At 41.3% G+C, this 26742-nt stretch overlaps 2 protein-coding genes across 7 annotated transcripts in view; both read right to left on the minus strand.

The window, feature by feature from the left end:
* CCDC85A (coiled-coil domain containing 85A) overlaps positions 1–26742 on the minus strand; it is a 202851-nt gene that overhangs the window by 61709 nt on the left and 114400 nt on the right. The gene's annotated exons all lie outside the window — the stretch shown is intronic.
* Positions 5215–7554, minus strand: LOC135361765 (akirin-1). Its single transcript, XM_064572488.1, has one exon. It carries the CDS (start codon positions 7456–7458, stop codon positions 6880–6882), a length of 579 nt encoding a protein of 192 aa, XP_064428558.1. The 5' UTR covers positions 7459–7554; the 3' UTR covers positions 5215–6879.

Here is a 26742-nt window from a genome sequence, read left to right on the forward strand (position 1 = left end):
ATAAATCCAACCAAAGAGGCAAAGGATCTGTACTCAGAAAACTATAAAATACTCATGAAAGAAACTGAGGAAGACACAAAGAAATGGAAAAACGTTCCATGCTCATGGATTGGAAGAACAAATATTGTGAAGATGTCAATGCTACCTAGAGCAATCTACACATTCAATGCAATCCCCATCAAAATACCATCCACTTTTTTCAAAGAAATGGAACAAATCATCCTAAAATTTGTATGGAACCAGAAAAGACCCCGAATAGCCAGAGGCATGTTGAAAAAGAAAAGCTGGTGGCATCACAATTCCGGACTTCCAGCTCTATTACAAAGCTGTCATCATCAAGACAGTATGGTACTGGCACAAAAACAGACACATAGATCAATGGAACAGAATAGAGCGCCCAGAAATGGACCCTCAACTCTATGGTCAACTCATCTTCGACAAAGCAGGAAACAATGTCCAATGGAAAAAAGACAGTCTCTTCAACAAATGGTGTTGGGAAAATTGGACAGCCACATGCAGAAGAATGAAACTGGACCTTTTCCTTATACCACACACAAAAATAGACTCCAAATGGTTGAAAGACCTCAATGTGAGACAGGAGTCCATCCAAATCCTAAAGGAGAACACAGGCAGCAACCTCTTCGACCTCAGCTGCAAGCAACTTCTTCCTAGAAACATTGCCAAAGGCAAGGGAAGCAAGGGCAAAAATGAACTCTTGGGACGTCATCAAGATAAAAAGCTTTTGCACAGCAAAAGAAACAGTCAACAAAACCAAAAGACAACCGACAGAATGGGAGAAGATATTTGCAAATGACATATCAGACAAAGGGCTAGTATCCAAAATCTATAAAGAACTTCTTAAACTCAACACCCAAAGAACAAATGATCCAATCAAGAAATGCACAGAGGACATGAACAGACATTTTTCCAAAGATGACATCCAAATGGCCAACAGACACATGAAAAAGTGCTCAACATTGCTCAGCATCAGGGAAATCCAAATCAAAACCTCAATGAGATATCACCTCACACCAGTCAGAACGGCTAAAATTAACAAGTCAGGAAACAACAGATGTTGGCAGGGATGCGAAGGGGAACCCTCCTACATTGTTGGTGGGAATGCAAGCTGGTGCAGCCCTCTGCAAAACAGTATGGAGGTTCCTCATAAAGCTGAAAATAGAGCTACCCTACGAGCCAGCAATTGCACTACTGGGTATTTACCCCAAAGATACAAATGTAGGGATCCAAAGGGATACATGCACCCCGATGTTTATAGCAGCCATGTCCACAATAGCCAAACTATGGAAAGAGCCAAGATGTCCATCAACAGATGAATGGATAAAGAAGTGGTGTATATACACACACACACACACACACACACAATGAAATATTATGCAGCCATCAAATGGAATGAAATCTTGCCATTTGCAACAACGTAGGTAGAACTGGAGAGTGTTATGCTGAGCGAAATAAGTCAATCAGAGAAAGACATGTATCATATGACCTCACTGATATGAGGAATTCTTAATCTCAGGAAACAAACTGAGGGTTGCTGGAGTGGTGGGGGGTGGGAGGGATGGGGTGGCTGGGTGATAGACATTGGGGAGGGTATGTGCTATTGTGAGCGCTGTGAATTGTGTAAGACTGTTGAATCACAGACGTGTACCTCTGAAACAAATAATACATTATATGTTTAAAAAAAAAGATAGCAGGAAGGGAAAAATGAAGGGGGGAAATCAGAGGGGGAGATGAATCATGAGAGATTATGGACTGTGAGAAACAAACTGAGGGCACGTTCTGCACAGAGCACTGGGTGTTATATGCAAACAATGAATCATCGAACACTACATCAAAAACTAATGATGTAATGTATGGTGATTAACATAATAAAAAAAAAAGTACAATTAGAAGACTGTTAAGCAGCAAGTCTGTATCTGCCTCAAACCAGCTTGGTCATGGGGGTCATGTGATCTCTTCCCGCTCTAAAATTCTATACACCTCTATTCGCAGTGATGTATCCTCGGGCATCTGGGTGGCTCAGTTGGTTAAGCATCTGCCTTTGGCTCAGGTCATGATCTCAGGGTCCTGGAATCCAGCCTGTGTAGGTCTCCCTGCTCAGCAGGGAGTCTGCTTTTCTGCCCCCCTCCCGGCCACTCCCCCCGCCCCGCCCCCACCAACTTGTGCATGTGTGCTCTCTCTCTCTCTCAGATGAATAAACTCTTAAAAAAACAAAGTGATATATTCTTAGGTACAGATATGGCAGATTACACTGGCTCTAGCACTCTGGTCTGACAATACAAACATGCCAGTAGATGACCTATGCAGCAGTCATCAGTCTTCATTAGAAGAATAAGAAGATGGATTAGATTCTAGAAACTTTGTGGTGATCTACCTAGTCAGTTAAAGAAAAAGGAAAGTAATAGGATAATCCCCCATCTTCACATCAAAAGGCCACAGGTGGGGTGCCTGGGTAGCTCATTGGGTTAAGTTCTGCCTTCAGCTCAGATCATGATTCCAGGGTCCTGGGACTGAGCCCTGAGTAGGGCTCCCTGCCCAGCAGGGAGTCTGCTTCTCCCTCTGTCTCTGCTGCTCCCCGCTGCTCATGAGTGTGCGTGCTCTCTATCAAATGAACAAATAAAATCTTAAAAAAAAAAGGACCACGGGACTCAGGATGGAGGTGATGTGGATAAAGAGGTAAAGAGGAACTGGAGGTTACATAGCAACAGGTAAGAAGATCCACGAACCACTTGGAATTTAAAAAATTCTTTTAATTCCTTTTTGTAAACAGAGATAGAGATTTTAAAAAGTTTAAAACTCCAAAGACTGTTTAAGAGCATCAGTCAGACTACTCTGCTGGGGGCTTTGAAACAAACACCCTTTTCAAGTTCCTTCTGAAAAACTCATTTCCTATTATGAGCACAACTCCAGTATTTCAGGTAGAATTTCCTCTTAATGAGGAAGGAGAAGAGTCTGGGGACAGATGAACTGGGTTGCTTGGCTAAGTATTTAATTTCCCACTTAGCTTTGCAAGTCAAGATAGACAGCCTTAATTCAAACATGAATATTCATGAAAAAATGGCATAATGTTTCATTTGGAGAGAAGATTTGGGGGAAATGCTACATCTAGCAATACCAGCTTAGACTTTCTGAACTGCTCCTTGCTGGTGGAGGTGTGTGCTCCTTCATACTGAAGGAAACCTCCAATTAACATGGAATTTATTTTGTGAAAATATCTTTACAGATAAATTGTTCAAATAGATGGCTCGGAAACCAGAGCAACTATATATTTTAATTAAAGTTTGCTGCTTCAAAGGAAAATCTTACATAATTGGTACCTACACGTCTTTGCTGAATTGGCTTAGCTATGGGAAATACAGGCTTTTAATAATGGGAAAAGAAAAATCTTTTACCATCTTCCATTTACTACGTGCATCTCTTATACTCTATCAGATAGCTTGAATTAATTTTCCGATATGCATAAAGCTAAAATTTGCCCTCTGAATAGAAAATCCACTTGAACACAAAATAGAAAAAAAATTATAATTCTGGCTTAAGAATGGATTTCCAGCCATGGATAAGACAGACAAAAAAGAAAAAGACATTTTAAAAACCTTTGAAAACTATTAATACTTCCAATTTATTTAATGTCAATGATGTCTGTTTACTATAGAAAAGTACCATTTTGCCATTTTGTGAATAACTGCCTGAAACAGAAATGGGACCCTCTAACCACACATTTATTTAACAAACACTTATGGGCAGTCAACCATGTGTCTGTACTGAAGAAAAACAAAATCCAGATAAGGTATATTTAACAGAACACCCCTTTACTATGTACTTTTGGGACACTTTGTTTTTTTTTTTTTTTTTTTTTTTCATTGGTCATTTATCTTTTATTGTTTTCTTAGTCAAACACTTAAAGTACAAATTCTAATTAGAGAACGTGAGATTTTGATGTTAACAAAGGGCTATTCATACTGGAAAGTTGAGAATTGCTGCTGCAGAAAGGAACGTTTTGGTCTTCAGATCTAATGAAGACCACTGTAAGGAAACCTGCTATATAACAGTATCAAATGCATATTTTATGTCTCAGGCTGTGCTACTTTCTTTACATGGGCTATTTAACTTAATCTCGCATTTGAAAACAAAACCCAGTGATGTACATACAATTCACCTTCATTTTACAGACAAGAAAACTATGGCTCACAAATTTCAGTAGCTTGGCAAGGCTCACGCAGCAAACTAAACTCTAGGGCTACATGTATCCAAAGGCCATTCCTTTACTACACAGCCAACCCATCCTCCCTGGCAGGCAGAGAAGATTCACCATGTGTGACAGGCTGGCCCAAATTCTTGTATTCCCTGATGTTCTTCTCCTTGGGGAGCTCTTAACAATTATCTGCCTCAGGAACTTTGATCTCCCCTGTACTCCTCTGACCTAAGCATGAATACCTACTCCTTTCATTCCCCCTTAAGCTTAAGATTTTACCAAAAGAGGATAACTATTATTAAAACAAAAACCTATAACCACGGTGGTAGATATGGCTGTTCTGAGACCACAGGTCCTGGCCTATCCTTACAGGTTTCTGTAGGTTGACTTCCTCCCTGGGCTCTGACCTAACTCCATGGGACAAAGACACTTCCCTACCTGGGAATGCTCTTAAGTTCAAGCTCTAGAAATCAAGTCTAAGGAAAAACTCCTTTTGTTAGCCTAAGGCCTACATTATAGGTCCCCATTTTCTGTCCTAGGAACTGTCTCTTCTCCGGATAAAACAGACAAACATGTCTAGTCCCTTTTGAGGAGATTCCAAAACCCAGCCATGGTGGTATATGTGGTCTTACTTATCCTATGGCCCCAAAGGGCAACCATATCATAACAGCCTAACAACACTGGGAGCAGTAAGAGAGTGTCTATCATTTCCCTTTATAGAAACCTACTCTACCTCCCAGCCAGAAACCATATAGTAGGGGCTGACATTTGCCCCACATCCACTGATTCTGTAACAAGACATCAGTGCAGCAGCGTTCCCCATTCCTGATCCATCCTTCAGGACTTCTGATGGCCCCCTCAGCTGCCCTTCCTTTGTTTTGGTGTGACTATCCCACTGTAAGGCCACTCCCATGACAGCCACGGCTAGCTCCTCTTCCAGGAACAAGTGACTACCCTGGAAAAGGAAGAGATGAAACAAACTGCCCTTCAAATATTAAGTAAAATAATTCTTTAATTATTTAAAGATCACTGATGGGCTTTTAAAAAAAAGTCTATAAATCTTAAATGTAATGTTTTACTGGGGAAATGGTTATAGCAGCCTCACATAAATTATTTGAATTAATAAACATTATCACAGTATTAAGAAGGCAAGGTAAACAAATAGCTTAAGTATTTTATTTGTTTGCAACTAAGCTTGTTAACACTATATAATGAAAATGTACAAAGAATAATGTTGCAGTTTTTGGTTAGATTTAAGTCAAAGACATTCATTAATAAGGAATCTTCGAATATGAATATTCCAGAATTTCTCTAAGCCATCTGATCAGAACAACTGTCTCTGAATATTACCTTACTTTGGAAGGTACTGGCATACACTTGAATTAAACTCAGAATTTTTCAAAATAAGCCCTAATTAATAAAACTATTCTATATTCAAACTAAAACAATTTTAATAGAACTTTCCTTTCCAGAAACAATAATAAAGGAAACAAGGCATTTTGTAAAATGTGGTCCTGAACAAGTCACAGTAAAAAATAAATGTATACTTAACTTCCACCTCCTCAAAACAGAGGCTACTTTCTGTTCCACAGCCTTGGAAACAAGGTGAAGAACAGTCTGTAAGCAACTTTGGGCAGGGGTTGCCAAAAACAAAGCTCAAGCAGTTGAACATGGTCACTTCTTAAAAAGAATTTGGGGGAGCCTGACCACAAGGATCCAAATTCTGTTTTTAATAACCGATACAAAGGCAAAGTGGCTCCTCCAAAGTAGCAGTGCCACCAGGGGCTGGCCCAGCCCCACGCTCACCTGTGTTGTGCTCCCAAGCAAACCCTGACGCTCCCACTCCAGGGAGACTTTTTCTTTTTAGAGGTTCAGTGTCCAGGGAGCTCTGTGTGTGAATGAGGTGAGCACAGACTCCACATGGGTATTTTAAGGCTTGGAGTCAAAGTATTTTTCAACACGGCTAGGCAGAGTCCATGTGTCAAACGGCCCGTCTCCAGTTTGTCCTAATCCCTCACCACGCATTTGTAGACCTAGGACCACAGACCTTTGCTATGTCATCATAATCACACCTAATGTCCATCCTAACTTATGATTCATATTCTGTGCCTGGAAACAGTCCCTGTATTTAACAATAATACCTACAACATAAAACAATCCACCGTTACAACTTATATGGTCACAAAACATTAATGATCTTCTGTAGACCAAGCAAATGTTTTTAACCATAATTGTCGTGCATCAAATTCACAGCCAGAATCCCCAAGACCAAAAAAATTTGCACAATACAAATAATAACTTAAAATACACACACACACATATACACGCACTCTCACACACACTTCTTACAGAACTGTGCTTGGGGAAACTCCATTTGTTGAGAGCCACTGAGGGCATATTTTGCTAAACTGCTGCTCCAGGTATTTTTGTTTGGAAAATCTATCACAGTAGGGCACAGCTGTTTATTGGATGAGCAGAAAAGAAAGATATGCTTGTGGCAACCAGAAAGTTTTAAGGTCTTTCAAGTTGTATAAAATGGACCTGCAGAAACGTTTAAGTGTTCTCAGGATGCAAAGTTGGAGCTGAAATGTGATATCAAACCAGTTGCAAAAAGTGTACAGCAGCCATCTCTTGAGGTCAAACCTGGTACCCAGATATGCAAGAAAGCTTCAGGACACATAGCTTGTTGGCCTTGTCCCATATCGTCGCATAATCTGATCATGTGTGAATTTCACAAAAGATTCATATTGTTCTGCTAGTTTGGTATTGAGGATTTGCTCATACTCCTCCCGAATTTTATCTTCATAGTCTTTTAAGAGACGCTCACATATTATTCCAACTTGTCGGAGGGTAAAGGTGGGCTGGTCCTTCTTCATCCAGGAGGAACCTGGAGAACTAGGTGCTGTGAGTGCTGAGGAATGAGGCTGACTTTCCGAAGTACAAGCTTCACTCTGATTAAGAACAACTTCTAAATGTCTCCACCTCTGATAACGACTATATTCTTGTTTTATGTTCTGAAAAATTTGTTCCGGTGTTGGAAGGCGCCGCTCGCTGCCGGGCGGGGCGGGCTGCTGCAGAGTCGGCGGTGGGGTCTGCGTCTGGAGAAGTGGCGGCGGCTCGGCGTCCGGGGGCCTGAGGCCCGGAGTGGGGCCGGGCAAAGGGGCGCAGCGCCGCCGCTTCGGGGAACCAGGGCTCAGCAGCGCCGCCTCGAACTCCATGGGCCGCTTCAACGTCGCCCCGCACGCCATGCCGCCGAGGGGCCAGGGACCAGGAGCGGACGCGGAGGTAACTGCGGCCCAACCTCCAGCTCCTCAGCGGAGCTCGCTGGGACACTTTGTTTTATCCCCACAATAGTATCATCACGATTCAACAGATAGGGTGGACGGGATCTAGCAAAGGTTAGTGACTCCTTCCAAGTCAAGTACGCAGACTGTGTCTACATGTGCAAACCAGTCCACACCTTCAAAAGAATTGACCAGTTAGCTTCACTGATAGTTCTCAATTTTTGTAAATAATAAAGCCAAAACCAAACACTCAGGTGAATCACTGGACTGATTTTGCTATGCATTCAATAGGACCAAAGGTCTTTTGTGTGGGTCCTTGGACACAGTTAAAAGCAAAACTACAATTCTAAGATTTTGCCTAACTAAATATATGAGAAAAAAAAATGCAAGATGCGATAGGATCATTTGGTCCCTGACATCCAAGAATAGGTTATAAAAGTTAAGTGTCCATATAACCATATAAGTGTCCTGGCAAAGATTAATGGTTAAAAGCTACCCAAACCAGGGGCACCTGGGTGGCTCAGTAGGTTAAGCTCTTGGATTTGGCTCAGGTCTTGATCTCATGGCTTATGGGATCAAGCCCCACATCAGTCTCCGCCCTCAGCAGGAGTCTGCTTGGATATTCCTTCCCTTCCCCCACTCTCTCTCAAATAAATCTTTAAAAAAAATAAATAAATAAAGCTATCCAAACCAAATTTGGCATGGGACAGTTCTTAGGATGATTCCAAATGAAAATTTGAAATTTATTTTACTTGAAATTTATAATCTCATTAGCAGTCAACCAATCCAAATCTCTAAGTTCTTTTAACAAATACATCTCAGGAATGTTTAATTATTATGATTACTTAATTGTTAATATCACATTCCCCTGCCACCATTCAATTCTGGTCCCAGGTCTCCCAACACTGAGTCCATCACCAAGCAGGCTAATCTGCCCATTCCCACCAAGCTGGGAAAATTCCAATTTAACCCTAAGCAGGGAAGCTGGATTTATTATTCTTTCTGTCTGCAGTTACTCTGTTTACACACATTCATTTTCCCATATCCACATGCCACCTCAAAGAAGGTGGTCTTACTATGGTCTTACCTCCTCAGCTGCATACATTCCTTGAAGGCAGGAGCCTGACTGACACTCCACAGTGGCTGGTGCAATGTGGTATAAATGGCATAAATGCTTGCTACCTGAGTAAATATTGTCAGTCTTAAAGTCATTACTGTAAGTAGATTCAATCACTAAAACACAGTCACGTTTACTTTTACCGTTTATTTTATGAAATTTTCCAAATCCCAAAAGGCAGCTGGGGGAAAAAAAAAGTCAAGCTGTTCTTAAGTTATTTATGCAAAATGCAGTCTGATAAAACAATTAGTATTTCTTTCCTACTCTTGATGACAAAATGTTTAAACAGATTGTATTGAGGAATTACCTCAGCCAACCCCATGGGACGTGGGCTGATGGGCAGAATTCCAGAAGCTTATTTGTAAATCAATTGTTTAGAACGAGGAAAACACTTTCCCACTGACAGAAATGCACGGGGTGGGGGTAAGTTTTCCAGAAGCTTCTAAGAGATGAAGTTAAAGGGGCTGGAAGAGAAGCAGATCTGGGGAGGCTGACTTTATGCCCACCACCAGGGCTCTGTGAAGAGAACGAGGAACAATTACAGGCGCTCGCCACACCCCTTCCTCTGTGTTGTGGTCTGAGAAACAGAGACAGGAAATCCCTAACAGCAGTGGAGTCCCCACCATAACTTTCAAGAGGAAAAAGAGAATGAAAAACCAAGTTAAAATTGAATGGAAGGAGCCACGTGTGGCTACCCAGCTGGACAGGCCATTTGTGTACCAGCGGCCTCATGGATGAATGGTAGACATACTTGAGGGTATGCTCCACTGGCAGGCATCTGAGAAACCATGGAGCCCAGTCCTTCTCAAATCGTGAGTTTCCAAACGATAGATCCCCTCACCAGGTCAACGGCTGCTCGGGGGAAAAGACATTCCATGGTCAGTCAGTTTGAGAATCACTAGGCTAAATGAAAATCAGTCATAGGTCATCACTGGCTACTTTAAGATAATAATGAACACTGTATATATTGGCGATGTTGGAGGGAGATACACCATACAGCATTCCCCAAACTATTTTAACACAGAATGTTTTTCACAAAAGATAACACTATGTAGGTCATAGGCTGGAAAACGCACATCAACCCATCCTCTGCATTTTACAGATGAGGAAACGGAGACCTAGAGAAGCAAAATAATTTCTTGAGATGGCAAGGTTATATGTGGAAGAGCAGGGACCAGAACTCAGGATTTTCCTACTCCAGGTCCGTACTCGTTCTTCTATGGCAACACACAGCTTCTAACTCTAGCTCTGACCACAGGTTCAATTCTGTTAGGCAGCTGTGCCTCAGCCCCACCTCCTCTCCTTAGGATCCTGGGGCTCTGCCTTCCCCCTCCCTCCGTGGCTAAATGCCTGTGCTCACTGAAGACTGCCCTTGACTACTGTCCCTAATCTATTCTACTTAATACCTGATCCAATCTCAACTGCCAGCTCACCTGTATCTCTGCAGATTACCTGCCACCAGAATCCCCATCACGACTTGGCTGATCACCAGCCAAAACCCACCTGCTGCCCTTCATGGACCTCTTCAATAATGATCACTGCTTGCAGCAACACCATCTCCTGATACCACACACTCCCTTCACAGGCTCAGCCCTAACTACCTGCCTAGAATGCCCCCTCTACCCCGGGGCCTCTGCTGAGTCCATCCAACCAAAGTCCCCGCCCTCCCTGTGAGTATCTAGTACTCACATTCCATCCCTGTTCCTCTGTGGCCAGTCCGCCCACCCACTGAGCTATTTGTTGCCACAGGCAACATCCTGTACAATGCTTGTAGGACCACCTTCGGCCACAGCAAGTATCCATGGCAACCAGAGGGGTCCAGCAAATAGAATTAACGTCCACAGATGATTCCCCCAAAGTTAGCTTAGCCAACAGATGATTTATCAGAGCAATGAATGTTTGGCATTCAAACATTCCTCTTTGTTGCATCATGCTCTGCTGGGCGACTCCATGCCTTAAAGTGAGAGCCTGGAAGGGAAAGCCAGCAGCGCTAGCCTTGCGTGGCCTCAGGAACAAAACCCTGCCCAGGAAAGGAAGCAAACGAGGATGCAAACCAGGAGATCAGCCCTCCTTATTCTCGCTTCAGATTCATTAAACGTTATTGATGGCCTATGATGTGCCAGGTAATATAAGGAATATAAGGAAATAGAACACACACGAGACTTGCACAGGCGAGTTAGAAAAACAAAGCCGATACGTATAAAAAGATAAATATGCTTCAAATGGCTATTAAAATCAAAATAGAAGACAAAGTTTTCACACAAGGGAACATGATTCATTGCCAACTGGCTCATATAAACAATAACAGCCATGAATATTCCAAGCAATAATGACAATCCCTCATCTATGGTAATAAAAGACTTTCAGAATGCAAAGGGCAGTAAGATCATCTGATTCACCCATCCTTCCTTAAAATGGGCATGTTAACAGCTAATGCATGTGAGGCTTAAATAAGATGGGAGAGAGGAAGCATTTTAGAAGCATAAAGAGCTCTACACACTTAGCTAACATGCTTCTGTATTTCGGAATCAAACCACAGGCTAACAAGTCTATCCTTTTTTATACAATACTTCAGAAATAATACATTGACTCAGTTTCGGGACGTGTGCATATCATCAGATTTTCAAAATTTGAGATGAATGTAATTAGTACATAGAAGGCACTCAATATCAAATAAACATTAAAATTAAAGCGCTGTGCAGATAGTATTTCCTTTTGTGACCTTAAAATCCTTAAAATCACTTTGTGAAGTGGACACTCTTAAAGTAAATCATCTTTCCCACTGAGACTATACTATAATTGGGTGTTTGTTTCTGACCAAGGATTCAGTATTACAGCTATTGCAAATATGATCTACAATCTTATAAATGCAAAGATATTATCGTCTTTACAATCATGGAAAGTACTAAAGTTATTCTTCAAACCCTATGATATGAGCATCGTGCATGGTACACATAGATTAGACAAAGGGCCCTAATGCATTATAAATTGTACCCACTTCACAAAATACAACCCTATTATGTTATAAATTCAAGCCCAACCTACTGTAACTATAGTCAACATTAAACAATTATCAATGCTTTTTTGTTGTTGTTGTTGCCTTTTTGGCATGGTCTCCAGGTGTTTGAACATAATCCAAGAAATTCTGACTTAGGCCCCCATTTTCTCCTGAACCATGTCTCATGACAAACAGAGGCTTTCTAAATAATTTCATTAACAGAGAGTTGTCGTTCAAGAAAAAAGTGCTTGGCAGGTATTTACTACTGATAATAATAGTGATGGTGGTGTTTCTACACCTCCAAAATTAGTCTGGAGATCACCATTACTGCAACATTATTCTTCATTTTCCCCAACCTCTTGCTTCAGTCAGAGCTAGAAAACCAGATGCCCAACATCACACCTAAACACACAGTGCTACCAGGAAGCAAGTACCCCTGAAACTCCGCTATCTACTTCAGTTTCCAGTTTAGTTCACCTTCCGAGTGAAGCCATGCTTCTCGAATATTAATGTGCATTCAATCACTTATGGATCTCCTTGCACAGATTTTGGTTCAGTGGTTCTGAGCTGGCCTGGCAGTCTTGCTGCGACTCTGTGGACTACCCTCAGAGAAGCCAGGCGTGAGAGCACCAGGGATACTGGGCTCCCTGCTCTGCCTTGCACCAGCTCTGAGAACTTGAGCGAGTCACACAGCCTTCAGATCTGGTTTTCACTTCCAAAAGGGAAATTGTACTGCTACATTTTTGGAATCACTGTAAAGATAAATTGTATTCACATAAAAGCTTCTGACAGAGTCTCCTTGGACGTTAGTTACCTTCCCTTTAGTGCAAAGTCAGTAAAAACAAGCACAACCACAATGATTAAGAGATTAGCTTGAGCTTTTAGGAGCAGTCTGGAAGCAACTCTCACCAAAATTGCTAAAAGCCACAAAACACCAACATCTTATGTTTAAGCACTGATGACAACGGTCACATGGAGAAAGGCATTGAGACCTGAGGAAAGGTATGAATTATGCAGTGTGAATGAGGAGAGGAGAAAAATAGGAAGCAGTCAAAGAGGAAGGTTGTCCCCAATGACTGACTCTAGAGTTTGGGATATTCAAGTTTGTATTCTCTTTCTTTCTCTTCCCCTCAACCTCATCACCAGAGATTACCAAGAATTCTAAAGAATTTTAGGAACTGAAACAAAATCTAAATTAAAATTATTCTTTCCTTCCTATGTTTTAAGTCAAAACACCAGCCCATAACAGTAATGTATCCATGGAAATGGATAAGAACACTGCCACTTAACTTACAGGAGATTTGGGTGGAAAAATTGATTTTACATTTTCTTCCTGAAAGTCACCAGCATTGCAAGGATCACGAGTTCCTGGAAGATCTGAATTCAGGATAGAGACCAAAGGCTCAAGCTGTGGGAGGAGTAGGGATTCAGCAGTCTCATTTTCGGTCTCTTCAGACCTAAATGAAGTGGGAAATCAAACAGAACTAATCCTCTCTTCCTGAAAAGCATATGCAGTTGTCTACACAACCTTGCTTCCATTTTGCTTCCTGGAAGAATTCCTGGCTGCTTCTTTTTCTCAATGGCTCAGAGGGCTATATCCTTACACAGATGTTAAAGGGACAGCTGTGACAATAGAAATCCCCCCCTTTTTTTCCCTTTTTTCATCACTGGGGCAATTCTTAAATGGGCATTCCCAGAGGCAGCCACATAAAGACTTAAAAAAAAAATAGTAATCAGAATACTACTAAGCCCAGGGAATGTGAAACCAATTGAGAATGTTCTCAGATGATCCAATAAAATAAAGTTGAAGCAGATCAATTTTTTGTTTGTGAGCTTGATTGGTCTGTTTGCATTGATTTAGTTCTCAATGTAGAATCATCACTGTGGTCCAACTTTGCAAAGGCCTTGCTATAAGTTAGAATAGAGGAAATCCATTTTGACTAAAAAGAATTATTCTGCGATTTTTGTGCATCCTAGACAAACACTGGGATTTCTTGTTGCTTCTGGTTGCAGCAGTTGACAGGAATAACAGAAAGCTAGATTCCAGCAAGAACATGGGTTAACCTCCTCAGGATCCTAACCCTGTCCTTGGTCCATCAGAAACCTTCTTGTATCGGGGCACAGCCCACCACCCCACCACCTTTGTCAAAATAAGCAAACACTGCTCGACAGCCAGCGACACCAGTGGGCATGGCCATGACACTTCACCCAAGGCATGCCTCTGTCTCCCCCAAGACGGGAAGTATGGGTTAAACAGTGGCTGGACCCAGAGACAGCAAATGACCCTACCCTGTCACAGTTGGATGGGACTGGGAGTATGTAATTTCTTCAGGCCTCTGGTTTTTCCTATGTCAGGTGGGATAAAACAAGGCAAAAGTTGATGGTGTGAATACTGTGACTCCTCCAGGGCCCTGTACAAAAATGTTCAGAGGGCCAAAAACTGAAGGAGAAAGGAAAACAGTATTTTTCTCTCTTAGGCAAAGTACACATTATGTTATAACCCCTTAAGCAGCAACCATCAAGTCTAGGCATGGGGCTGACATCCAGCCTATGGTGGATGTGGTGCAGTCAAGCCAGCCTCAAACCCCATCGCCATCCTTTGGGCCCTCAGCCAGCATGATGGTCAGAGTCAATGCCAACTTTCACGCCAGGGTACACCATAGCTTATGTGTTTAAATCCTTCTTGAAGCTCTTGTCTGAATGGGACCATCGAAAGATGAACCATTAACAAGGTGACGCATTTCCCCAGTTCACCAAACCATCTCAACATTCCAAAATCACCTCTGTTGTTACCCAGATGTCACACACAATCTCGCCACCTCTCACATCAGCATCACTATTACTTTCTGAGCAATATTTTACACTGTGGCATCAAGCAAGCTATGATACCATAAAATATTTTAGAAACCAAGCATATAATGCCAACTAGGGTCTGTGAAGCTTTTGTGATAATTAAGCTGGTGGTGTCACTATGCCATAAGCTGAGGCTCATAAGACATATTTACAAAACTGCTGTGATCTGTGGAGCCACCTATCAGATTTAAGAGCGGAGTCTGATGTTAAGAAAAATTTAATTTTAACCATTTTAAGGACTCACGGCATAAACCACATATTTTTTTCTGAATAGTGCTAGGGCAAGAAATAAAACCTAAAATCTTACACTGCAGTTATTTTCCTATGAAAATGTTTTGTTACCTAAGTTCGTATGTTATGTTTTCTCTTTATTTTTTTTCCATAGAAGGAATGCCTAGGTCCCCATCTGACCAAAATGAATCTTATTAACTCTAAGCACAAAATTATCATATGAATAATAGTTTCCCAATTTCTGGAGAAAGCAGCCTTAAGGTCCAGTTGACAGTTTGGAAATTTGGAAGCTGGGGAATCCACCTTTCCTTTCCACCTCCAAAAGGAAGTTCTGGTTTCTGGAGAAGACTTTGGTCTTCATCCCCTCAGTCTTCCCAAAGGTACATCCTTCTCGCCCTCCCTGAAACAGCCTGTAAGTTGCAAGACTAGGATTCTGTCTCAAGTCTGTGTGACTCCGAAGCCAAAGCAGCGGTCTTTGGGGTGCAAAATACACGTGTACAGATTAAATGAGACAGTACGTGACATGGATCTGCCAAAGGACTGGGCTCAGTAGACATCCAATAACCACACACAAGTTCTCTTTCCTCTTGCTCACGAATAAATGTCATTCAGGCTGAAGGCCCCACTTTGCTTTCAGTAAATGTTAGTATCAACAGAGAGAGAACCTTACAAAAAGTACAGTGGGCATTATTAAGTTCACTTTTCCAGTTGAGGGAAACTGAGGGTCAGAGAATTCTAGTCTCCTCACCCCACAGCAATGTTCACACAGCTAAAAAGTAGCACAGCCAAGATTTGAACCTAGGTCTTTTTGAGTCCAAAAGAAAGCTCAGTCTTGCTAAATCCCATCTTAAGTAGATCTTCACAGTTCCACAGTGCCCTAAATAAAATCCCCTCCCTAAAAGGACATTGGCTGAATCCAGAACCTTTCGATAATCTATTGATGAGAGATCCCCCAACATTGCCCTCCGTTTTAGTTCAAAAGTAGGGATGAGGGATAAGGGGAAGTTCTTTTTACAGAGGTATAGACAGCTTAAAGAGTGGGCTTCAGAAGAGGAACATTCTGATGAACATAAATCTCTCTCTTGTGGAAGTAGCCAAGATGTCCTTCAGTAAGTGAATGAATCAAGTGTGGCACACCCAGACAATGAAATAATACCCAGTGCTAACAAGAAATGAGCTATCAAGTCTTTAAAAGACATGGAGGAATCTTAAATGCATATTGCTAAGTGAAAGAAGCCCATCTGAAATGCTACATACTGTATGATTCCAATTATAGGACATTCTGGAAAAGGCAAAACAATAAAGGCAGTAATAAGATCAGTGGTTGCCAGGGGTGGGGTGGGAGGATGAGGAGGCAGAGCATAGGATTTTTAGGGCAGTGAGAACAACCTCTATGATACCATAAAGGTAGATATCTGTCATTCTACTTTTGTCCAAACCCTCAGAATGTACTACCGCAAGAATGAACCCTAAAGTAAACTATGGACTTTGGTGATTATGATGTGTCAGTGTGGGTTCAGCGTTTGTAACCAATGTGCCACTCTGGTGAGGGATGTTTATAAGAGGAAGGCTATGTATGTGTTGGGGCAGGGGGTAAATGGGAAAACTCTGTACCTTCTTCTCAATTTTGTTGTAAATCTAAAACTTCTCCAAAAAATAAAGTCTTTTAAAAAAAAAAAAAAAAGTCTTGCCGGGGGAAAAAAAAGTCTGAACATGTTGAACTACATTGGCTTCTCATGACTAGGTTCAGGGACATGTCAAGATATGCTCCAGATGGTCTGGGCTGGGGTCAAACGGCCAGGTCATCAAAGATCCTCCTTAAATATCCAGTTGCACTACAAAAATAAAAACAGGATGATCTGGGAGTGAATGAACTTCAGGATGGGAGTGACTCATAGAAAATGTACTTCCTAAAGATACTTAATTGTTTGCTATTGACAGTGATGTCATCAAGGCTGTTCTCAGAAAGGCCTTTCTTTCCTCATTGTTACAAAGACTCCAATTTCTTCTATGGAAAGCACAGGAAGTAAATTATAAAGATAACCCACCAGATTTCTCTGGTTTGAGCTACAGTTTAAGAATTTTTTTAGAAATTCTTAACCTTATTTCCAGCTTAAAAATCTGTATTATTAAGAGTTACATAAATTTTGAATCTAGCAAAACCATTCATTTTAAATTTTCAATCAACCTGAACTAGGCAAAATGTCTTTGTAACATAAGAAAGCTGGGAAAGGAAAACTGTATCCCCTTTCAGACAATAATCTCATTGAGTCTAGCAGTATCCCACTATAACATCTTGTCCAGAAGGACAGGAGTTACATCTTGCTCATTGCTGTAATTCAGCACCCAGGGTGGGCTTGGTACATAATTGATATTCAATAAATATCTTTGCCTAACCAGGTGGCAAACACGCTTACTTGAAATTTCAGTATACCTGGCAGATCTCCAGCTAGAAACAGTATGGGTCATGCTATGGATCGCATGTTCATGTTCACTCAAATCCCTATGGTGAAGCCCTAACCCTCAAAGTGAGGGCATTTGGAGGTAGGGCCTTTGAGCAGTAATTGGGTCATGAGGGGTGAGCCCTCATGAATGGGATTACTGCCCTTATAAGAAAAAACACGAGGATCATTCTTCTCTCCCTCCATCATGTAAGGAGACACCAATCAAGAAAAGGGCCCTCCCAGAATGTGATCTTGTGGACATGCTCAGCTTAGACTTCCAGTCTCCAGAACCATGAGAAATAAAGTTACGCTGTTAAGTCACCCAGGCTATGATATTTCTGTGAGAGCAGCACCAGCTGACTAAAGCCATGACATGGGTTTACTATAATAAAATAAAGCATTTCTAATTCATACTTTTCACTAATTTAAACTTAATACCACCATAATTTCTCTGATTAAACTGGATGTAGGAGTATGTAAGTGGTTATGTAAAGAGTTAAAATTTGGATATTTCTGTAAAACATTTTCAACCCAACTGAAAAATTGTTGTTTAGGAAGTTGTCCTTTCTTGTTGTTCTGTAAACCTCACAGAACTTACAATACAGGGGAGAGACTGCAACCTTCCTGTTCATGTTCTTTGTATAGCCCTATCATTTTGTACAGCTCTGGCACCCGGCAAGCATTTAATACAATTTTTGTGAAGAAAATGAAAAAAGGAAAAGACAGCAAGAGACAGGAGGGAATCTCTTTTTAGAACAACTTTATAGTTTGGTTGAAAAGAAATGTATCAGTCTTCAAATTGTCATTTTGGGTACCTAATGTCATTATCTGGGAAATAGGAGTACTTGATTATTAAATCAGCAATGCTGATTACAGAATCAGAAGTGCTCTATGCTGAATTAAATTCAGCAATTAATCAAAGCCAGTGTGCCTGCCTGTAAATATCAGTATTGAATTTTAAGCATACAAACCAGCCAATCGATTAACACCAAGACCATGACTTTAATCGGTGAATGTTGAGATACAATTTGCTGAATTCTGCAAGTAATGAAACCTCAGTCATTGTTGAAGCCTAATATAAGGTAAACTGAGGCAAATTAAAATTTTGAAAAGATTATTTGAGCAAGCATCAACTGAAATCAGGCAGCTTCAAACAAAGTGGTTAGGAGCACTCTACCAACAAGAACTAGGGGCAAGGTTTTATAGTGAACATGTGGAAGCAAAACAAAGAAATTATTTGATTGCTTATAACTTAAGCAGTTGCTTTATTTGGCCAGGTCCAGTTAGCTGTTTGTAAATGGCTGTTCTTAAGTCTCACTTTCTCATATTCACGTGTATTGACTCTGGGTTAGGTTTTGGTTCGCTTATGAAGCTGACCAAGACATCAGAGCGACTTGAGTAATGGTCTTCTTCTTTAAAAACTTTAACAAGCTTGATCTTGCTGCCTTTGAGGCAGATACTGAAATTACAGAATCTTTTGGAGTCATCTACTGGCTGTGCCTTTGCCTTTTGAATAAATCTGGAAGCAGAGGTTGTGTACTACAAAGATTATACTCTGAACTGCAAACACAGAGCACTATATTTTCACGTTTAAAAGCACAGGAACCAAGAAGCAAACGTTGGCAAGGATGTGGAGCAAAAGGAAACCTCATGCACTGCTGGTGGGAATGCAAACTGGTGCAGCCACTATGGAAAACAGTATGGAGGTTCTTCAAAAAGGTAAAGATAGAATATATCCTGTATTCATTGCAGCATCATTTACAATAGCCTAATTATGGAAGTAATCCAAGTGTCCATCAATAGACAAATGGATAAAGAAGATGTGGCATATATATAATGGAGTATTACTCTGCCATAAAAAATTAAATCTTGCCATTTGCAACAACATGGATGGATGTAGAGTGTAATGCTAAGTGAAATACGTCAATCAGAGAAAGACAAATACCGTATGATTTCACCCATATGCGGAATTTAAGAAACAAACCAAATATGAATAAAGAAAAAAAGAGGCAAACTGAAAAACAGACTTAACTCTAGAGAACAAACAGATGGTTACCAGAGGGGAGGGTGGTGGGAGGATGGGTGAAATAGTTCATGGGGATTAAGAATACACTTACCATGATGAGCACTGAGTTATGTACAGAAATGTTGAATCACTATATTGTACACCTGAAACTAATATAACACTGTATGTTAATTATATTGTAATTAAACACAGGAAATGGAGACTGCCCAAGTTCAAATCCCAACTCCACTACTTACCAGCTGTGTGACCCAGGGCATGTCACTTGACATCTCTATGTTTTAATAAAATAATACCTACTTCACATACTTGCTGGAAAATCAAGTTAGTTAGTACCTGGGAAACACTGAAAGTAGTATCTGCTAAATTGTGACTGTTCAGTAAATGTTAGCCATTACTAAAAAGCCTAGGTATTCACCTCCATTCCTTACTGTGACAATGTGTCAATAGCATTATGTACTAAATATACTCATGACAACTATTATTACTCTTTAAATTTTCTTAATAATCCTGAAGATAATCTTCCATGGATTGTTAAAATAAACATTAAAAAAATTTTAAGCATTTTTTTTAAAGATTTTATTTATTCATTTGAGACACAGAGATAGAGAGAGAGAGCATGAGCAGGGAGAGAGGCAGAGGGAGAGGGAGAAGCAGGCTCCCAAGGAGCAGGGAGCCCGATGCAGGACTCGATCCCAGGACCCTGGGATCATGACCTGAGCCAAAGGCAGACGCTTAACCATCTGAGCCACCCAGGTGCCCCAATCTTAAGCATTTTTAAAGGAAGCCTAACTAAAGTCAGACATTTTCTTTAAAATATTTCAGGTAGGGGCGCCTGGGTGGCTCAGTTGGTTAAGCGACTGCCTTCGGCTCAGGTCATGATCCTGGAGTCCCGGGATCGAGTCCCGCATCGGGCTCCCTGCTCGGCAGGGAGTCTGCTTCTCCCTCTGACCCTCCCCCCTCTCATGTGCTCTCTCTCATTCTCTCTCAAATAAATAAATAAAATCTTTAAAATATTTCAGGTATGTTTCTATCGCCTAGATTATCCCATGGATAAAACTTAGAGGGAGCATCAGGTGAATTCTTTTTTTTTTTTTTGTACATTTGCTATATCAACATTTCTGAGTTTCATTTCATTTTCTTTTTCTTTCTTTTTTTCTGAAGATGTTATTTATTTGACAGAGAGAGACACAGCGAGAGAGGGAACACAAGCAGGGGGAGTGGGGGAGAGAGAAGCAGGCTCCCCACGGAGCAGGGAGCCCGATGCGGGGCTCGATGCGGGGCTCGATCCCAGGACCCTGGGATCATGACCCGAGCCGAAGGCAGACACTTAACGACTGAGCCACCCAGGCGCCTCATTTTCATCACAACATTATTGTGGGTAGCCCGACAGTTCTTCCCATAATTTGGATTTCCTATTCTGCTGCCAGCATAGATGAGAGTAAAATCGCAAGTGTTATTTCACCTCATAGTTAAGTGTGGCCTGGCGAACTCTCATATAAATGCCCCAGTCCTAGAGGAATTAGTGATGTCACTTCACATAAGTCAGGCTTGCTTGCATATCCTAGTCGTCAGATTTAAAATTCATCTCAGAGTCCATCGTCAGCACCATTGTTTAGTGTGAGTGTGAGAGTGTTTCAAAAACATGATGTATTTGAAATGTCAGTTCTGTGAATTCCTCTTAAGTCCAGAAAACCCAAATGATAGGTGCTATCTTCAATTCAAACTGCAGAATCCAAGGGGACTCTTACTGTCAGCGGCACTGGTCATAAAATGTGATGGGATTCCCGATAATACACCCTAACCCCCAATGAGAACACACTTAAAACAGCCCAGTTCATAGCAGTGCAAGGAACCATCACAATTGCGACCTAATTGAAATAACTTAGGTAAAGGATTTCATTTGACAAAAATCACCAGAACACAGAGATCTAACATCGACTCTTTCTGCTTTCTGCTCCAATCTTTCTCTTTCACAGCTCCTCCTGGCTTTACTTGATAATAGGAACTTCCTCAACTCTTTTTTTTTTTTTTTTTTTAAGATTTTATTTATTTATTTGACAGAGAGAGAGACAGCGAGAGAGGGAACACAAGCAGGGGGAGTGGGAGAGGGAGAAGCAGACTTCCTGCCGAGCAGGGAGCCCGATGCGGGACTCGATCCCAGGACCCTGGGATCATGACCTGAGCCGAAGGCAGACGCTTAACGACTGAGCCACCCAGGTGCCCCATCTTCCTCAACTCTTGATGTCAGATCCCAAAAATGTCCTTGCAGATTGTGAGCTTCTAAGCAACCTTCATTAAGAGATACTCATATCAACCAACATACTGCTTGTCCATTAATGATGCCAGAACACAACATACTTAACTTATTGCTCCTTGCAGTCGACAAAGACAGTTGAAAACTTTTATGGATATAATTTTCTTCCTTCAATCAAAAAAAAAAAAAGCTCATGGTATTTTCTCATCTGCACTATAAACCTACCCACCATTCAAAGGGGAAAAATAATAGTTCAATTCCTCTAAAGACAAACTCCTCATTTTCCCAAATTATCTGCTCCAAGCAATTACCATCCTTGGAATGCCTTTACTGCATGGTGCCCTTCAAAAGCCCTACTTATTCTTCCAGGTTCGGGGTTCGAATCAAGTTCTTTGCTACTTGCTGTCCTTGCTGTAGCAGTCCTTGCTGACCTTCCTTCTTGTCTGCATGCAACAAATACCAATCAAGCATACTCTGTGCCAGGTCTTGAGCCAAGAATTGAGGGTGCAACAGAGAGGAAAGGAACAATTGATGCCCTCTGGGTTCCTGGAGTCCAGTATTGTGTCTTTTGAATTATCTTTAGTTGAAACACAAAATCATGCCCATGCTTTCACTTCAACATTACCTACTGATTACTTACTCTGTGCCAACGTGTGGGGGATTGAGGGTGTAGAGAAGATGTCATCTTAGGCTTGAAGCAGTTTACTCCAAGTCTGGTACAGGGAATAGGCAGATAAGAATTACAATGCAATGAGATGCAATCCTTTCTGGGTCGAGGAGGAGACTGCAGATGACTTCACAGTGGTAGCGCACAAAGGGCAAAGGCGCCATGTTGTGATGTGAGCACCATGGCACAGAGGCACAAAGGGGTAAAAACAGTGCCAGGGAAGTGGCAGACAGGCCAGGAATATGGGCAGAGGCCAGAAGATGAAGAATCCCTTGCCCATCTCTACCAGGACCCTCGGCCAGGGCAGTGGAGAGCCATTGAGAAGTAATAAATGGAAGACTAGACCAGATTGCAGACTAAGGGTATAACAAGAAACTAGTAAAATAGTTGGGAAGACAGTATAATTCCGTAAGTAGCTGATGGGAAGGAAGAGAAAAATTCAGAGAACTGAAAGATATGAGGACAGAGTCCACATGGTGGGGGGGTGGTGAAAGAGGAAGATGCTGAATGTGAGAGACCTGCATTCCCATCTATGCTTTACCTTCCATGATGGTGGGCGCCATGTTTCAAACCTCCTTTGTATCACAATGCTCATCGACTGCAGGGTACAGCACAGACAAGAGGACTTCCATACAAGTTAGCCAATTGATTGTTTAAGAAAACAAACCAGCAAAATGTTTATTTTAACTGGTTTGAGCTCAATCTGGAGGAAAAAAAAACAAATGTACTCAGAGACGATGAGATAAAGACGGAACTCAATTCTACTAAGACATGGAATAGTAATATCACTTCCAAATGGATGAAATTTTATTTTTAATGGAAAAGAAATTATTCCCTGGAAAGTTTCAATCTCTTTCCTTATTTTTAGCCCTCTAACATATATATTAAAAATGTTATGATAAGCTTTTTAGGATCTGTGATTTAGAATCCTATATATGCCCCAAATGCCTTGTACGTGGAAATTACTAAATAAAAAAAAAAAAAACATAAAACATGTAACCTTGCAACTATCAGAAGTATATTCAATCAGAAATCTCTAAACCCATTAAAAATCATCTACTTTGCAATCATCAGCCTGTCCTACGAGTTAGGTACCACCATCAGCCTCTCAGAAGACAGACAGTACATTTGGGAGTCACACAAGAGGAGGAAAGGCCCGTTGAGTGCTCAATATTAGCAACATTTTATCCCAGATAAATGTTAACTAGACAGCCCCAAACAAACTTTTTTGTTTCTCTTTACATTCCTTGCCTCCTGTGCAATGTTCAGTCTTACTTATGAACCCTGGGCTTCTGTTTATCTCTAAAATGGGGATAGAAATAGTTCTTAACTTCATGAGGTTAACATGAGGATTAAATAAGTCAATATGTATAAGGTGATTAGAAAAAACAGTTTAAGTGTTCAATATTTCCTATAATAATTATTTTTTTTGATGGACCTAATCCTAGGACAAAAGTCCAAAGAATGTTCTAACTCTGCATTTTGTGAGAAATCTATGACTGGAAACACAATCACCACTGTTTCCAGCAGTCTAGAGGCTTTACACTTGAGATCCAGAAAAGCAATCAGCAGGTCTGTCCCAAGGAGGCATGGAGTATAAAGTGGAGAAGCACTGGCCTGGGAATCCCGAGGTGAAGCCTGGCCTGACTCCTCCCTGTCTTAGCTCAGCTGGACCCTGAGCACATGGCCTAACTTCTCCCCGACTCGGGTTGTCAGCTTAAATGTTCTGACAAGGCCTGTCAATTTCATTTATCTCATAGGGTTCATTTGAGCATCAAATGAGAGGAAAAGGATGGAAATGCAATTTACTAAAATTCCATTCTCAGTTCTCATAACTAGGCCGACTGGCTGTAGAGAATGGGATAAGAGGAAGGCTTAGGAGAGCTGATCTAAAAGATGCTAACAAATATGATGCACATGCACAGTGTGAATCTCACATTGGTATTGTAAAAATGAGCTTTACGGTGAAATTTCGATGTTAGTCTAAGATTAGGTTCACACCAGAGAACAGTAGAAACAAAGATGTCTTTGTATTGGAAATATGGTATCTAGACACCCTAATCTCTGTCCAGATCTCCTCATACTAGCAAATAGTACAAAAACAAATGTATTTCTCTCAGATTGTTTTCCTCCTGTAATCAAGTGGTTAGTTTTTCTGGTCCAAAATCCTGGGGGGCCATGCCTATGTCATTTTCTGGCAGGTGGGAAAGAGGAAGGAAATCTCTAGGGGCCAAAGTGGTGCATGTTACTCCCAGTGGTGTTACAACCCAGTCTCCTTCCCGCCCACCACCTCAAAACCAGTCAATTTCTCTCAGAAGCCCCTCATTATATGTTGCCTCATCTATCCAAGTATCTTTTTCTACTGCCCTATTTCAAACAAAGCCTTCACTCTTAAAGGAGCAGATCTATTTACTTTCTTTTAAATCCTACCTTTTAAGCCATTCTTTATGCATATAATGTCCATCTTCTGCTTCAGCACCAAGAAAAATTCAAATTCCATACTGTCTATAAAGTTTCTCAACACCCCAAGCACCATCTCTGAGGACCTTTCTCTTCTCACTTCTTACTCACTTGGTGCTAATCATATAGGGTCCAAAAAATCATGGTTTAACCTTGTATCCCCTGTGTATCAGAATTGTGGGTGGCAGGCACATGCTTGTTTAAAACAGAGGTTCCCTCACTCTAGCCTCAAGAAATTCTGAGTGGGAAGAGGTAGCCAAAAAAACTATTTTCACCAGCACCTCAGGTGATTCTCTCAGGTGGCAGGATGGTCCTACTCAGAGACAGTGTGCTGTCATAAATTCATCCTGTGACAGAACTCTGCACACTCATATGTGTGCACACACACTCAAAACATACTCAACACCCTTGCCTGACACATTTAGTGATCACGCAGTAATTTGATTTGCCTCATAAATATGTCCTACAACACAAATGAATATTACATTGAGTGGGAAAATATTTTAGGGTAGAGCTTTTTATTATTTCAGCCTCCAAAGTCTAGAGGTTCAATATTTTACAAAATTTCTGATGTAAAAACTTATTAGTGGCTTGGACAGATTCGAAAAAAAAAAAAAAAGGGGTTGAATATTGCTCTTTTGATTCATTAATGCTTATTAAATAAAACCAGGGTTTCAAAATCCATATTACTTAGGTAGTACTCTAGGCTGAGCTCTATAGTTGGTGTTTGCAGGAAAAATTATTGCGATTAAATATGACTCAAAGCACAGACTTGTGAAACAAGATCCATGGACCTTCCCAGGGCAAACATCGTAAATGCAATCATACTTGCAAAAAGCACCATCCCCCCCATGAGCGATTAACAAGAGTGGACCAGCCCATCCACACTGACTGCAATGGCCAACACTGTCAGCTGTTACTATCACATCGGGTTATGTTGTACATACTATGGACTGTTTCCTCAAATGCTCTGAGAACAAATTAAAGTATAAATTCCCTGCGTCTACAAACAGAAAAGTAGTCCATATTTGACAAGTGTCAGCACTGTGCTGGAGGAACCTCTGTTTTCTGTATATTTCTTTCCCACCCAACCAGAACCACTTGATGAGACACGAGCCGGCGCCTCCCCCAACCTGGCTCAGCCTTGTCCCCAGGTGACTAAAGTTGCCCATAAGTCAGAGCGGGGCAGGGGAATGCTGGGGAAAACTAAGTCAACTCACTAAGCATAAGCATTAAATTATACTTGCTGATAGACTACATCTGAGTCTATTTTCAGCATCAACAAATGCTGTTCAAGTTCACTCACCTTTTCAACAAATATTTACTTAGAACCTACTTTATATAATGTATGGTATTTATCCTAAAGGGTCTTTTGATCTGGATCGTAAAGTTGAACTCCAGCCATCCCATCTTCTATGTCCTATCTTATTCCCCTAATATCTAATGCTGTACCTTGATAACTTGTTTAGCAAGACAGTTCCTCCAGGTCTGGGACCTATGGAGTCCTTTCTCTGAATCCTTGTCACCTTGGAGGGGCCTGAAGCTTGTATTTATGTGTACTATCTGTTTCTGAATGCAGGCCACCACTAGGATACACCTTTACGTCACTCAGGTGCCTCTTCCCTGCTACCACTCTCTCCTGACACTCTCTCCTTCCTTCCCTAGAACAAAGCTTATCGAACATGCCAAAGGCCAACTTTTTCGACCAGCTGCTCACCTCCTCCAGTTTTTCCCATCCTGGTTGAGTTAATTCTTCTAGTCCCCATCATGTCCTTGAGTCACTGCACCTGGGAGCTCTAAGAAATGTATCCTCATACTTGAAATGAATCACTGCCAGTCTTTGGTTAATAAAAATTCACATGCCAACCCCATGTCAGACACATACGAACACAGCGGTAGAAGGCAATGGGGCTGGGGGAGGGAGCATCAGCTGATTTCATGAGGACAATGGCAGGGATCACAGCTAACATGACTTCAGGGATCTAATTCAGATTGTGTTTTTGCTTAGAGTGATGTTTTTCCCACCCTCTCCAGTTTCCTGATTCAGGACAAGTAGTCACTGGCTATTGTCCTTTGTAATCTACAAGGCAGCTGGAGCCTCATCCTCTGAGTCAGACAGACTGTAACTGACCACCTTCCATTCCCAGCATTTTCTTTCTCACATCCATGCTGCTCATCCAACCATCAGCCAAATTGCC

This window comes from Mirounga angustirostris, unplaced genomic scaffold, assembly GCF_029215605.1.
Source record: "Mirounga angustirostris isolate CCGP_5_RB_7025 unplaced genomic scaffold, mMirAng1.0.hap1 SCAF_10, whole genome shotgun sequence".
Classification (NCBI taxonomy): domain Eukaryota; kingdom Metazoa; phylum Chordata; class Mammalia; order Carnivora; family Phocidae; genus Mirounga; species Mirounga angustirostris.